Here is a 15,717-nt window from a genome sequence, read left to right on the forward strand (position 1 = left end):
TAAGTCAAGTAATTGAAATAAAGACACTCTTCCTTTCTGCCTTTCAGCAGCAGGGGCATGTGGGAGAGCCTGCATGCAGCTGGCAAGCCCCAGGCTCCCTGGGACTCCATCTCCATCAGCCACAAGGCTGCCTCTGCATCCTGAAGTGCAAAGAAATTGTCAAGATACAGAACGTGCAGAACAGACTTTATAAATGGTAAAAAGAAAAAAATCTCTCATCTGAAATGTTTGCAATTAGAACCCCCTCACAATTACATCTCTTCTTCCATGTTTTAGTTGTAATAACTTTTAGTTATCAACTACTTTGCCAGAGGGAAAACTCAAAAACTACAAAATGAAGACAAGAACAATCTGCTTACTCTAAGCTTAGTTGAAACTGATTAAAAAAGAGTAGGCTACAACAGAAGATGTTCCATTACAGTTCAACTGGATGAATTGTGGCTTACATGATAAACTTTAAGCCAACACATGGTCTCAGCAGTGATTTCTTCAAAGTAGAAACTATAAAATTTAAAGACAGATCTAGATTACTGAACTAGAGAAGTATCAGTAAGTGCTGTAGGCAACCTAAATGCATTTGCACTGAGGGTTTGCCTTGGTATTTAGTCAGGAAAATACTAAGACTCTTTGAACAGTGTAAAACTACAAACATTTCTAATGATATTTCTACAGCTTCAGAGACAGCTACATGTATGATTAATACACTTTAGTAAACTATTTCTAGCTCATAAAGCATGATCTGAAACACAGCATACTGGTTCAACTGTTTTGTTTGCCTGTAAATAAAGATGCAAAAGAAAAAAAAAGTATCTTCAAATTTGAAATACCTTTTATTTACCTTATGCTCTTTTTAACCATTATCTTTAAAAAGTATTTCTAGGAATTTTTCAGTGACCTTTATACATAAATTGAAGTATCCAGGAATAAACATTTGGGACCATTATGAATGTGAACTTCACACTAGTTATATCCATGGCAAACTGTGTCTGACCTCTGCAGCCTAGGACTTGGCTTTGTAAGAAATAAGATGTCTTACTTTTCAGAATTTAACCTCAGTATTCTTTAACTTTAAATTATACAGTAATTTGGAATACAACTGTACCCATTTCATTGTTTCAAAGACATACTTACAGTGTATAGAAAAATTAAATCCTGAATGAAGTACTACACAGCTTAACAATGAGGCTGACAGCCACTCTCAAAGAAACAGCTAATAAAAAGTTCACAGCTAGATTAATAAGCAAACAAACACAAAGTAGAGACACAACTATCAAAATACCTGCTATTACTAAAATGAAAAGGCAGAATAAAAGATTATTTGCACACTGAACAAAGCCAATACCCTCTTTCCCCTGAGGAGTCTCAAGCTGAAATATCTTGAACTAGCAACCAGGGATTACTCTAGTCTAAGAACAATTTAGTCAGAAGATACTACTTTAAAAGTTGCTTTATTTATTTTTAATTACAGAATTAAAGGTATTCATTTATTTGTGGACATTTTTATTCATTTACTTGGGGAACAGCAAGCAGCAGAATTGCCTATTATGCTACTCTGGGATGGAAGACACTCCTGTGAACAATTTTTTTACCTTTTTTGTTGTTGTTTGTTTTTTTTTTTAAAGAGGAATTTCTTAAATGAATGAGAAAGTAACCAAAATTCCACAAACACCTCCCCAAACTCCGTGCACAGAAATCTTCCTTCTCCAAAAACTTTCCAAGTGTGAAAAGTAAACAAGAGATCAGCATTAATCTTTCAGAATGTATCCATTTAGAAGAGAAATGGAAAGAACTCACATATTGGTGAGGAGAGCACTGCTGCATTAACATGTTCCTACATTTGCCAAGAATTTTTTTAAAATTAAAAAAAAAAAACCTCAGCACAATTTAAAAGCTGTATAGCATTGACAGAATACCTAGACTTTACTTTCCACACCTATATTGCTGTAAATAATGATAAGACTATTTTCTTTCCCTATCCAATCCGTACCTTATAAAGCTTTTTCCACCCCCCACCTCTGAGAAAACAAAGAACAAACAAAATAAATCCCCACCCAATCAAAGTATAATTCCTCCATTCATAGCTGCTGAAATCACTGTTCAGTTCTGAGATTTCACAAAACACTTTTCCAAGCAAAAACACTGACATGTAAAAACACTTTCCAAGACTTATTTTGACCTGTTTGTACTTCAGGGCAAACAACTGGGCTTTTACAGCACAAAGCTGAAATGATGGATATGCAGGAGAATAGAATTCAGGACTTAGCTCATCACAGAAAATAAAGGACTGTAAAAAAGACTGATCATGTCTGGATCTGCAGCACCATTTGTGCACTGCTCCAGGGGAACCTTCCTAATTGAACTTAAAATTATCTTGAGATGAACCTGCTTGTTCTAATACGCTGTGATGGTAGAAAAATCCTACTTCTCAGATATTTATTACTTGTTCACAAACAAAATAAAAATCCCACTGATTGAGCCCAATAAAGAGAAGCAAAAATGGGTTATCAATGGCAATTTGTATGTTTACTCAGGGTGAAGAACCCACAGTAAACAGCAAAGCCACTACAGGTGTCTTACATCAGCCAAAATGATAAGTTAGTATTTGGCATGTACTAAACATATTGGAAATATTGGAAAAATAACTTCGTATTTAGTATTAAAATACAAAAATTGAATACTTTTCCAATTTAAATGGAAAAAAGCAAAATCTACAAAGAATATTACTAAAATTCTGCAAATACTTTTATGTATCACTGAAAGATACAGCACAAGTGTGAGACAGAGAACACTTATCAGAAATCTGTCTCTAAAATGTACAAAACCCCACTATACCTTAGGAAAGCAGAAATGCTGAGGGGGAGACCAAGCACCAAAAAACAGAACCAACCAGAAAAACCTTCCAAACTGAAGCAAACAAACAGAAACCAACAAAGAACTCAAATACAAGCAAATAACTCCTCCCAGATACTTAATATACTTTGAACTATCACTAAAACTTCAGCTTACATTAAATGTTTTCAGGGATTTTTTAAAAGTCACCTAAAATACGTCAGCAGCGCAAAACATTTAAGCAGTATTTCAGGTGAAAAGTTCATCAACATTTTGGTTTTCTGTAGGTTTTCTTTTTTGTTTGTTTGTTAAATTATGCCTTAGATAACACTTCACACAGTGGTTACATAACTTGCTGATGTCAGTGTTACTTTGTCTCAGGCCTACTAAGCTGCGTAACTGCCAACACATTTTACATGATGCAGGCTTTCTTTCCACACCAGGAACAGCTTTTGCTTCTGGAACTATGAAGGTGTATTTCTTTTGCTCAGAAAGGCCACAAAATTGTGCTAGGGATTGTGGAGGGAGAAGAGAAAACCAAGGCCCAAAAGCAATGGAAAAAATAATCCTTTATCAACTCTGTTCATTCTTTAGCCATTTTGTGCAAATTCCAGGCCCAAAGAGCAAGCAGCAAAAAGAGAAAAATGAAGTGAAAAACTCTGTTCAAAGAAAAATAAAAACCTACTAAAAGTGCCAAGTTGGCATGATAAATCTTCCTTAATTTTAGATGATTTTCCTAGCAGCATTCCAGCAAATCACTGTGCAATATTATACATTACCTTTAAATATGATCCATAGTATTTTGTTACATAAGGACTATCACACTGACTTAAAACAGTTATCTCTTGCTGTATATCTTCTATTTCATCTTCTGCTTCCTCAAGGTCTATGATTTTTATGGCAACCACTTGCTGTGTCCGATTATCAATTCCTTTGAAGACCTCACCAAAGGAGCCTTTCCCAATGCGTTCCAATTTTGTGAAGAGTTCTTCTGGGTCTGCTCTGTGGTTCTAGAAAAAGAAAAAAAAAGGGGAAAAAAGACACATGAGTTGCCTAATTTAATTCCAAGTTATTAGCCCTCATTACTCCCCAAGAAGCACGCCATCCTGATTTACCATCACCACAAGGGTTGCATCAGGTAAATTTATTTCCTACACTCTAATTTCTAATTCAGCTATTACTTACAGAACATACATTATGCAATTCTGTCAAAGGTAAGTGAGCCTTACCAGGGAGGGAGTCAGGTACAAACCTCATTTCACTTCCTCACATAACCACCCTTTAAAGAATAGAGCTGTTCTGGACATTAATCCTGGCTGTGCAGGAATTCAGGAGACTGGGGAATGCAATTACTGGCACAGGACCACCACCAACATCACCCAGGCAGAAAAGGCTGGGCTTCCCACCTGGCCAAGAGCCTGGGGCAGGCACAGCTCCCTGACACGTAACACAGTGAGGGGTGCCCAGGAGAGGATGGCATGACTGCCAGAGCCCGAGATCAGGCGAGACCAGGTGTCTTTGGGGCAGTTAAAAGGGCTGACAGAAAGATGAGCCAAAGGGACTGAGAGGTGTTCAGCAAGGAATGAGAAGCTGTCATGGAGTGCTGGACCTGTGGCACTGCTTGGAACTGGCTGGAATCACCACACGTGCCTCAGAGAGGGGAGCAGAGTACTGCTGAGGACACTGCTGGTTTGGAATCTCTGCTGAATAACTACTCTTAAAATCACCAGACTGGTTATTATAAAAATATTTTAAATTTCTTAGTCAAGTAGACTTCTTAGTAGACAAGTAGTCAGGAGGGCAACAAAAAGGAAGCAAACTCTCATTTTCCTTTCAAGATAAAGCATGCCATGTAACTGCTTAGAGAACCTTGCATAACCCAACATCAGAGCACTGGCTTTTGAAGGACATAACACAGTCCACAGTCTAACATCACAGAACTTGAGATCAGAGTACAAAAGTTTACAGAGAAATGTTTTCAAGAGGTCAGACAGACACACCAAAAGAACAGAACAGCCCATGCTTTGCAGAGCAACCGCATTAAACACCTTACTGCTACCAGAACTAGACAACTGACTGCACGAATCAGTGTTGAATAAAGAAACATCCCTGCCAGAAAAAGGCCCTCTAATTCAGTAAGAAATTGTGAAAATATGGAAGAAATGCTTTGCCCTGCATCTCTCTAACATTCCAAAAGTCAGAACCAGCAAAAGAAGCGGCAGGTCTGGCAAAAGCAGACATTTAACCTAAAGCACAGATTACCCTACACAACCAAATACTCAAGTATCAACATGAAACTTCAGAAAATAACTTTACATTGGTGTTCTTGCAAATTCCTGAGAAAAATCTTTACTGGGAAAAAAAATGCATTAGTACTTTAAGCTAGTCCAAAATGGACAGACCCATTTTCTTACATCTGGGCCCTTACTGCTGCCTCTGCCCTTTGCCCAGAACCAGAATTTATTCCACAATATAGTGAAATGAATCAGGAAACAGATTTAGCTAAGAGTTAACCATATGATTTTTCAGGTTTGTTTTCAGCTGAATCAGTTCACTGCTCATATATACCAAGCTGTTATTTCTGCTATCACAAGAGCAAGGAAAATGAATTAGAACAGCAGATTCATACTGATTTGTGGAGGTAAGATGTCTAGATTTTGCAAGCAGACAAGACACAGGGATGCTCCTAAGCAGCTGTGGAATGAGGAATTTCCCTTTTGTCTATAATGAGCTCACTGCTACTCTGCTCCATTAAAAAGAATTCTTAGAAATAGTTAAACAAAAAAAAATGTATTTTCTTCTGTTTATAAGAGACAGTGAAAGACTTAAAAGATGAAAAAATACACTACACAATCAAAGCAAATGAAAAAAAAAAAGGAAGAACCTATTTGGTCTGAAACTTAGAAGAACTAATTTTGTTATACTGGGAAAGAAAATGACTGAAGCCTTCAGGTGCTCATAAAGGTTTCGGTTAAAATGGTCACAGAGTAGCAGTAAATCTTGAGACTGTCTGAAGACAAACACATTATTGTACAAGGTGCTCATAAAGGTTTCGGTTAAAATGGTCACAGAGTAGCAGTAAATCTAGAGACTGTCTGAAGACAAACACATGTACTGTGCTACTGCACCAGCTCCAGCCATCATTTCATTGCTAAGAGTAAAAAGAATTTTTTTAAAAAAATCTAAATTTAAAATCTATTTTCAGGTGTGCTCCAAAAAATTATTGTAGGGACAGGTGTGGCAAAAACAACAGTGACTGCCACCCAGCCTTTCCCTGGCAGATGCCTGTGAGATGCCAAAGTGTCATTTCTAGCCTGGAATCATTTCTCAACTGCATTAGTTACAATAAGGAATAATTAACCAATAGTTCTCAATTTACAATAAACCAAGACACACACTTCCAAGAAACAAGAGAGATGACTGGCAAAACTTTTTATTGATGCTTAAATACTCATCTTCACAAAACCTAGCTTCAATTTAAGACATATTTGGAATCTGGGATTTCAGGAGTCATTCATTCCAATAGGTATTGTTGATTTGAAATTAAACCTGTTAAGCTCTTCCAGTCAGATAAAAGAAAAACAATTTAATAACAGACATGCTCAGCTAATACAGCCTTTCATAAATGTCTGATCACCTCACAGGGCAACACTTGGATTTTGCTGGGGGAGAAACCTTAAGCAGAAAACTCCTCTGGGCTCCTCAGCAGAAAAGCACATCACTCCATCCTATACACCTACTTAACCACCACAAACAGAACAAACCAGGCCTACAAATTCCCTCCCCCAAGCTACTTCAGGTGAATCAGAACTTTAAAGGCTATTTTATCTTCCAACAGCTCCTGATGCCATTATGTGTGAGCGCTGGAGTACAGGAAGATCAGTCACGGCTGGACTTCCCAGTGCTGCAGAACTCCATGTACATATCCCTGGGAGGAGGAGGTGGAACAGAGGGGCATCAGAGGAGAACAAACTGTGCAGGACTACTTGAGGAAACAGTCACATCTTTCTATTCTCAGAAAATCCTCTCACAGCAAGCAAAGTCAGCTTTACAGCTTCTGTTACTCACCAAGGCTGACAAGGGACTGTAGGACACTCCAGGATAAGGACAAATACTTCCAACCAACTACAGCTAATATAGAGATGTCCTTTGGAAAGACTTCAAACTTGTAACACTACATAACTTAAAACATTGCCTGAGAACAAAGACTGCATTTTGAAACAGATTTGCTTTTACCTTTCTTAAATTTCCTTGTCTTTAAGCTTACTGTTCTACAGGAATGTTTTTCTGTAACTAAGGAAAACAAAACAAAACTTTAAAAGACTGCTCCATAAACAAATGTACAGAAAAGGATGGAGACATATTTTATACAAATAGAAGTGTATATGTGTGTGTACATATCCTCAGTACATACCAACATATTTTTGCAACACAGCTGCCAGCTAAACTTCTAATATGGTAGAAATTAAGATTTTTAACACTATTAACACTCCTGAGCAAATACACCCATTGTTATTCCTTGTTGTTTCACAAATTTTTCACTGAAATGGAAAAAAGCTTTGAAAGATGCATGCACAAATAACCGGTATTCTTTTTTTAAATAAATATTGGTTTCCATGGGAAGCCATGTCTGTTGGGCAGCAGATGGCAACAACACAATAGACAGTACATGGACTCTATCATCACCTCTCCAAAGATAATACCTATAAGTGGACAAATCATGCAGAGAATGGATTGCTCTTTCCCTCCCTAAGCCCAGTTCCAGACAAAAGCAGCAACAAGCACGACAAGCACAGGCACATCCACATGGCAGCTCCATCCTGCCAGTGTGACTAAGAGCACCAGCACGAGCATGACAACACAAGCCCTCTCTACACCCTCTGCACTGTTTCCAAGTGCACCATTCCACCAGCCCAGCACAGCCACACAGCCTGGGGCCTTCAGGAAATCTCTCCTCCTCTCTTATTCAACTTTGTGCCATCACTGTATGTGTTTATACACATCTGTATGCACACACAAAGTCACACAATCTGGCTCCAAAAGGACCTCGGGAGGTTATCCAGCCTGGCCACCTGCTCAGAAGCCCCAAATAAAATACACTATAGCACCATTTTTGCCAGCATTTTTTTAACATAATTTTTGCCAGTTGTTGTGTCAAGCATTCTGCCAATCTGGCTTATATAACCGTTTTCCTTTGATTCCAATAAACACATGTTTCTGAAGCAATGTCCTGGCTGTGTTCTGCTACAAGACTGACTTGCTGACTCACCTTTTAACCTCTGACCCTGTCATGTACCTGTTCTTCAAATTCTGAATTTTTCCTGTAAAACAAACTTAAAACATACTGAATATGTAAATTCCAAGATGATACAGAAATCTAATGACACAGACCAAATTAAAAGAAACAGGCTGTGTCCAGATCACAGTCCTGTGAGATTTCTTCTAAGTAGTCTGTCAGTGTGAGAACATATATCCTCTTTTATTAACAGTATTTCCAAAACCTGACTGAGAAATGCTGTTACACTATGAGGACTTTCAAGCATCTCCCAGGCTTTATCTGGAATAGACATTCCCTTGGAATTGTAGCACTGCTACAGAGTAGCACACCTACACTTACACCGACATTACCCAAATATGCATTAAATAAAGACATAATAATTAGTTCAAAGGATTTTATAAAAGGTTGGTAAGAGAAGCCCATAGAGTGTTTACTCATGTTTTTCAAGCACACACTACTATAGCAGCTAACAGGTCCTGGTATCTTTGGAAGCCATCAGAATTACCTGTGTTTAATAAGACTGTCATGTCAAGCAATTCCATTTGCAGGCATTTACCAATTCTCAGATAATAAAGCACCTCTTAAATTTTTATTCTGTTCAGACCCCCCCAAAAATAAAATTAAGAGGGAGTAAGATTGACAAACCTGATAGGCTACAGTACTTCTTAAGAGTAATGTGTTAATCAACAGATAAGTCTTCTTTATCTCTTGCCATACACTATCTGCATGTAGTTTCAGATTTTTTTTAATATATATATATATTTATATATATACACACATATACACACACTAATTATACACCATGCATATTAAAACATGTAACAATATTTATTCACATAAATTATATATATTTTCATATTTTACTTGCATAAGGAAGTAACTCACAGAAACTGTGCCATAGGCATGTATGTGTGTGTGTATACATAAAAATTTAAATAGTTTGAAGTTAATGAAGGCACAGGTGCAGATCCATTATTACTTAAAAAGAGTAAGAAAAAATGAACCTGCTGACATTCAAGACAAGGGTAGAACCTGTAGACATCTCTTTTTCTTCATTTTGAACCCATACACGCTTTTTTCAGCTATTTTGGCATGTAAATAAACTTTGATGTTGCCCTGTAGTCCTGTTCAAGACTAAGATATCAGGATTTGATTATATTTACTGGAACTGTGTAATACATATGCATAGAATATTACTTTAACAACAAAACAATTGATTTTATCAAATTTTTACATTATCTATGAGTTTTTCTACTCAGTGGGTAATAAAAACTAGATCTGGGTTTTGCTGTCCTTAAATGGGACCTGATCTCCGTTACACCCTTTATGAAACATCTCTCTTATCTGACAAGGCCAAGACTCATTGCTATTTTTAGTGAGAACCTAGGGAACTTCATATAAAAGCAAAAACAGCAAGCAAAAATGTATGTGGCTTTGTTTTAGCCATGTTTGTCAGCCATAAGGCAAGCTGCTTGAGAATTTCCATGATTATCAAAACTCTAAAATCAGCATTTAAATCCACCTATTGTCAGATTTTTAAGGAAAGAACTACCTTCATATTCAAACCACCTCTGACCTGTGGCAGATGCGAGCTGTCAACTGTACGTTATGCTGGAAATGGAAACCACTGAACTCACTTCCTCTATTCTTAGCTTTTCTTTCACACAACATAAAGCAGCTTAGGAAAAAGCATAAATAAGCACAAAAAAAAGACTAATACCATATGTTGCAAAGATTAGCTCTTTCACACAAGGCAATTTTAAAAATTTACACCAATTATTTATAAAGAGCACTCTGCACAGAGGAAAGGAAAGAAAGAGAAATTTCCCATGACAGTGAGTTTCTCCATAACTGATATCCTACACATCCTACAGTTCAAATAGAGTCCCACTTGGCTGCTATGCTATGTATCAATGCCTTTTAACTATCTAGTATATTTTTAAATGCCCTCAAACCACTGCATACAGCTGCATAATCTCCAGTCTGTTAACATCTCTGAGGAGCACAGCCTATTAAAAAAATCAGAGAAATTAAGGTGGGGGGGACACACAAATTACATGATTGAGTCTTTACTATGCTTTCAAAAAGATGTGAGTGGTTGAATGTTTTCTATCTAGAAGCATGGACATCCTGAAATGGAGAGAGAAATCAGCTCAAGATATCAACAAGTTCTGGTGTCCCAGTGTATCAACTAACTCTGTTCTGCATTTAGTAAGAGTTCAATAATCTGATCTTTTACAAGTTTCATTTTCTCTGTTGAACAGTGCAGGACAAGTGACTGCTGAATGAGTAACCAACCCACCTCAACGAACTAACCTGAATCAGAAGCCAGAACATAAAGGACTACTGCAATTTCTCCTTGCTTAAGAACACTTGTAACTTCTCCATTTAAAGAACTGATTTGAAAAATGTACTCTGCAGAGAGGTTTCAAAGGCCACATCTAATAGCAATATGGAAAAATAACCATTTATGGGCTGCAGCCTACTTTTAGCAGTGTGCCTTTCCTTTCAGCACCAGCCTGCTTATCAGTACACAAACAATTTTTTTTTATTTTCGCCACACCCATTTAAAGGAGTAAACGTGTCAGAACTCTGCCAGCAATAACCTATGTCACCACAGCATTTCAACCATTTTCCTAGTATTTAAATACAGCTAAGTGGCAACTGTTACATAAATTTGACAAGTCTTCTCACTCTAGAAGCCATTTTAGCATTTCCTGTGTAAGGACTTGATACACAGACCTTCCTCCTGTAAATAAGATTAGAATTATACTACAACCCAGCTAGAACACAAATAGCAACAAAATACAGATTTTTTACTTGCCAATCCATAAACTAAAAAGTAGCAAAAAGACCTCAAGTATGACACACATTAGTACTTTTGCTAAATCTCTCCACTGAAGAAGTCATTACTTATTTTCAGGCCAAACAAAATTAAAGTGAGGCACAAACACACTAGTTGAAAAAGGATGGCTCCAAACCACAGTGTGGGTGGGTTAAAGAAGAGCAGGCCACAAGTTCAGTTACCACAGATAAGGCTCCAGGCACAGTGACTGCCTGCAATGCACCCCAAGTGGGACCCCATACTTAGAGGCTATCATTGTTCCTCTCATTTGGGGAGGGACCATTTGGAGAAAGGAGAGATTGGAGAAAGGAAGGCAAACACCAATCTGCTAGAATCCTACAGCTTCTGTCCTCTCCCCTAAGGCTAGAGGACCACAAGATTGAAAGCTTTACTTTCTTCTTGAACACTGGCCCTTGATCATATCAATGATACTGGACCTGAAGCTACAAAAAGCACACAAGGAAAAACCAGAAATACCACTCCAAAATGAGCTGTAAAGAAAGAAACCTCTGCTGCCAGAACCAACCTGCCCGTTTCAGGAAACTCCTTTTTCAATTACTTTGCAGCTCATTCATAGCATGGCAAAGCATCTCATTACATAAAAGGCAAGGGGAAGGAGGAGGGGAGGAAAAGAAACACCCTGGAGAAAAAAAAAAAAAAAGAATCAGATTCTTCTTGCCAACTAGGCTAGAATAAAGCTGTGCAGGAATGTGAAAATGTTCTTGCTATGACCAGCTGCCAGATGACACCTTCCTAGGTGAGAGATCAACAGCAAGAACATTTTGCTCCCCTCATAATTCTCTATGGTTTTAACTGATCTACATCAACAGAAATTCAATCTTTTTACTCAGTGTTTTACATTTAGGCATGCTACAACACTCATGGTCGCTTCAAGTTGTACAACGTTTTAATTATTCTGCATTCAGCTCTCAACATAGAAGGCTCCACTGAAACACAACTCAACATCCAGCAAAGCACAGACACCCTCTGATCCTCCCCCAGTCAACATTATTCAGATATTCAGAAAATTTAACAGTATCCTGTTGAGAGGAAAGCCTGCAAATGATTGGGGAGCGGGAGGAAACAGGAAAAAAACCTCCATTCTCCAGGACTGAACACATGGTTCTTGAATTCTGGCTCATGTAAACAGTGAAGCCACTCTGGGCTCTCACTCTCCCTTCCAAGGCTCAAGTGTGAAACCTGCAGATTTCTGCACATTTCTCATTCATTTTTTTCCTTCACTGATGCAGAGAATTTATGCAGAATCATGACAGACCCTGTCAGAAAATTTCTTCAGATATGCTGCCTCAATCAAGACCATCCAGATTTCAGCAACACAAACTTGGATACACACTTCCAAAAACCGCAGTTTTGTGCAGTGCTTCAAAGTTCTCCCTATGAAGAAGGAACTAAGTTGGAGCCATGCTCTCTCTTTAGCTATGGACCTAATCAATATATCCCATCTCTGCAAAAACACATGCACAAAATATGAAGAAGAATGAGACCAGCAAGTTACTGCTACCTTGTCAGTACCTGTATTAATTTCTCTGATTCAGTTCTTTTTGCCAAGTCTATTTGGTTAGCAATCCTGTGGCAGAGATTTCAGTGAATATCACCAGGTGGGCATCCTTCCCAGGAGATTTAAACTTCTCCTTCAGAGCTAAGGAGTGTGCTCAGTGATCCTCACCTAATCAGCAGAACAGACATGTTCCAGAAGAACTGCAAGAAGTTTAAAGAACAAATGACAGTTCTTTAAATAAATGCTGGTGAGGCAGTATTAGGAAGGAATTTTCTTTCCAATTATTGTAAAAGAGAAATAGCAGCAATTGGAACAGTGACTCCTGACACAATAGATACCTCACCAACTATTGCTTTGAAGACACCATACAAACAGACATTACAGCATGACAAAAAATATTTATCACAGAAGCACTTCAAAACCAACTTTCATTGGTACCATTCATTTCCAATCTCATCTTCCCAAAACACATTTCTAAACGCTTCTGTCAATTATTAAATTCAGTCCCTAAGAATAAATGAAAGGCAAAACAACAATATCTTATAATTTTCCAAATTTCACAACTTCTAAATCTGAAGACAGTCACTAAAGAGAAAAGTGGTACTTTTACTACTGGTTTTAAAATTCAATCTTTCACTTTTATAGATGACTGAAAGCTGGGGCTACTACTTTTGTCTATCTTCACCAATACATTTCACAGGTATCATAGGACAAATGCTGCTGCAGAGGCACACTCAGTCATATATATGCCTCCTGGTGTACCACCGAGTTTCTGTACAGAAAGAAACATTCCTCCCCTCAAAATATGTACCTAAATAAAAAATTGCAATATATTACTGAACTATTGCTTGCTATATGTTCTCTTTTTGGAGAAAAAGGAGAAAAGCAAGACAAAGCTTTCATAAGGACTTGTAAAGCTGAGACACTGGAATTCAAAAACAGCCACTGCAAATATATTCAATCTTAAAATCAGAAGAAAATAACAATTATATATTTTTAAAAGTTAGAACTCTAATTTCAGATGTAATGTTTTTACCTTTGGGGGAATATTACTCTCTGCCCAAAACTGACAGTGTATGATGGTACAGAACAGCACAGAGATTGAGGTGAGCTGGTTTATGTGCTCTCTGCAGCTTCAGCTGGTTTGCCTCTGAATTCCAAGTCAAAGCACTCAATGTGTCTATAAAACTGTAAAGTTTGCACAGAAAATACTACAACAGGACTGGACTTTTTCTTTTAACCCTGACAAAAGCATCTGCTGAATTCCAGGTGATTATACCTGCACAGCTCCCATGTACTGAACACTTTTCAGAGCTCTGTCTACTCTCCTCCTTTGACACTAGTACGACATTACAAGGATGACTGAGCCAGCCACACTTTTCTTGCCACCAGAGTAACTTATCATGAGGCATAAGAGGGAAAAACCAAGTTCAGCTAATACAGCCTGAGCTGATTTAGGAATCTACTATTAGATACAATAGAGCTTGCAGGCCCTGCACAACAGGAAAGAAACAACTGCTTCAAACAGAAAAGAGTCTTGCTCTCCATATGGCTTAAAATATTGTCTACCTGCACCACAGCTCAAAGTACCAATCAAGGACCTGAAACTGGAAAAAAACACCACAGTCCACATCAACTTAATCATAATACATCAGTTTTCTAGGCACTGGGGAAGTCTCCTGGGGTCCAACAAGTGCTAGACTTTCCAGTTTTCCTTAGGTAAGACATATTTCTCAGTAGTAAAAGTTTAAAGGCTTTTCAAATTTGCTGTAGAAGCATCTGGATACAGCTCAGTTCCTAGGAGAGGAATAAATGAAAAGAACCTTGAATTCATCTTTCTTCAAAGGTTTAAGTTTCTCTAACATGCACTTTCTAAACATTTAAGTATTTTACAACAACAGACTGGTTACTCTTAACAGAAGCCATACTCTTTTTAAGTTCAGTGCATAAGGTTTACTAGAAATCTGACACACTCCCAGACTAGCTCTAGGTACCACACATTTCTAGACGTGCACTAAGTTAAGAGAAAATGTGGGTTTTTTTCTAGGGCTATGAAAAAGACCACTTAACAAATTAAACACTACGTCTCATCTTTCTCTACTCACCCAGCTAGGCATTAAGTGATCTGCCCCTGAGCAGCCTGCAGGGAGGGACTCTCCAGCTGCCAGGCTCAGGCCGCCCTACGGCCACTCTGTTAACCAGCAGCACAGAGAGCAAAGCTCACCTTGACATCCAAGTTTTCATTTAATCAAGCAATCCTTCAATTGTGAATCAGAGTACACTGCCTGACAGGTCACATGCTCCTGGCTGCTACACTTTTAGAGGAAGTTAGGTTCTTTATTGCAAGATACCCTGAATGCCAGCAAAAACAGATGGAGAGCAGCTCTAAACAACCTTTCTGGCTGTGCTCAAAACTAGTGTCATACAGCATCAGGAGATATCAACAAAGCCATGAGAAAGGAAACAGAAAGTGTTTAGATGAGTAGGATAGCAGAGATAACGGGACATAAAGCCCCAAACCAGGTTCCAAAGACACACATACTAACAAAAAATATAAGTGAGAATAATCAATATTTCCATCAGTTAATAAATTAATATTTCACACAGTTTTGCATGACAAATTAGAATAGGAAAAGGGTAAGTTTATACATTAAAACTCCACCAGCTAAAAAAGGCATTTATTACTTGAGTAATGCTCCAGCAAATTTACAGTCTACTTCAGAAAATTTAAATGCTGACATATTGAAAAGTAGCCTGCCTGTCCACCTTAGAAAGCCTAATTGTTACTCACTTGCAAGTGAACAGTTTTCAACCTCTTTTATTTGTAAAGGGTTTTGGAGCATTGTGTGAGATGCTGCCAGGAACATAAGTTCATCAGAAACACATCAATCTCAAACAACATCCTTGAAATGTTCCGATCACTTGAAACAAACAAGCCTCTGAACTGTGCACTCTGTCTGCCAGGCAATACAAGAGCACTCAGGAATAATAATAAGGGGTCCAACACCTTCTTCACTCCAGCTGTTCTGAGCACCTGGGCTGGCAAAGACACAGGCAACGTGTTTCCTGCAAGCTGTATCCAGAAATGTTCTGTAGGAGTTCAACTGGATTCCTGGAAGACAGTGCTGGTGAACAGGTTTCTCACTGTGAGATCTCAAAGCATTCCAGACTAAGAACTAGTTTGAATATTTTTATCCCAAGGAACAAAGTTACTGTGACATTACTGAATAAAACCTCAAACCTGAC

At 38.0% G+C, this 15,717-nt stretch overlaps 1 protein-coding gene across 1 annotated transcript in view; it reads right to left on the minus strand.

Annotated features, from left to right (window-relative positions):
* STK26 (serine/threonine kinase 26) overlaps positions 1-15,717 on the minus strand; it is a 30,575-nt gene that overhangs the window by 11,584 nt on the left and 3,274 nt on the right. Inside the window, exon 3 of the mRNA XM_041485080.1 lies at positions 3,609-3,839. Coding sequence (XP_041341014.1) covers positions 3,609-3,839 — 231 coding nt within the window. The remainder of the gene's footprint in view (positions 1-3,608; positions 3,840-15,717) is intronic.

This window comes from Pyrgilauda ruficollis, unplaced genomic scaffold, assembly GCF_017590135.1.
Source record: "Pyrgilauda ruficollis isolate IOZ18807 unplaced genomic scaffold, ASM1759013v1 scaffold7, whole genome shotgun sequence".
In the NCBI taxonomy this organism is placed as follows: domain Eukaryota; kingdom Metazoa; phylum Chordata; class Aves; order Passeriformes; family Passeridae; genus Pyrgilauda; species Pyrgilauda ruficollis.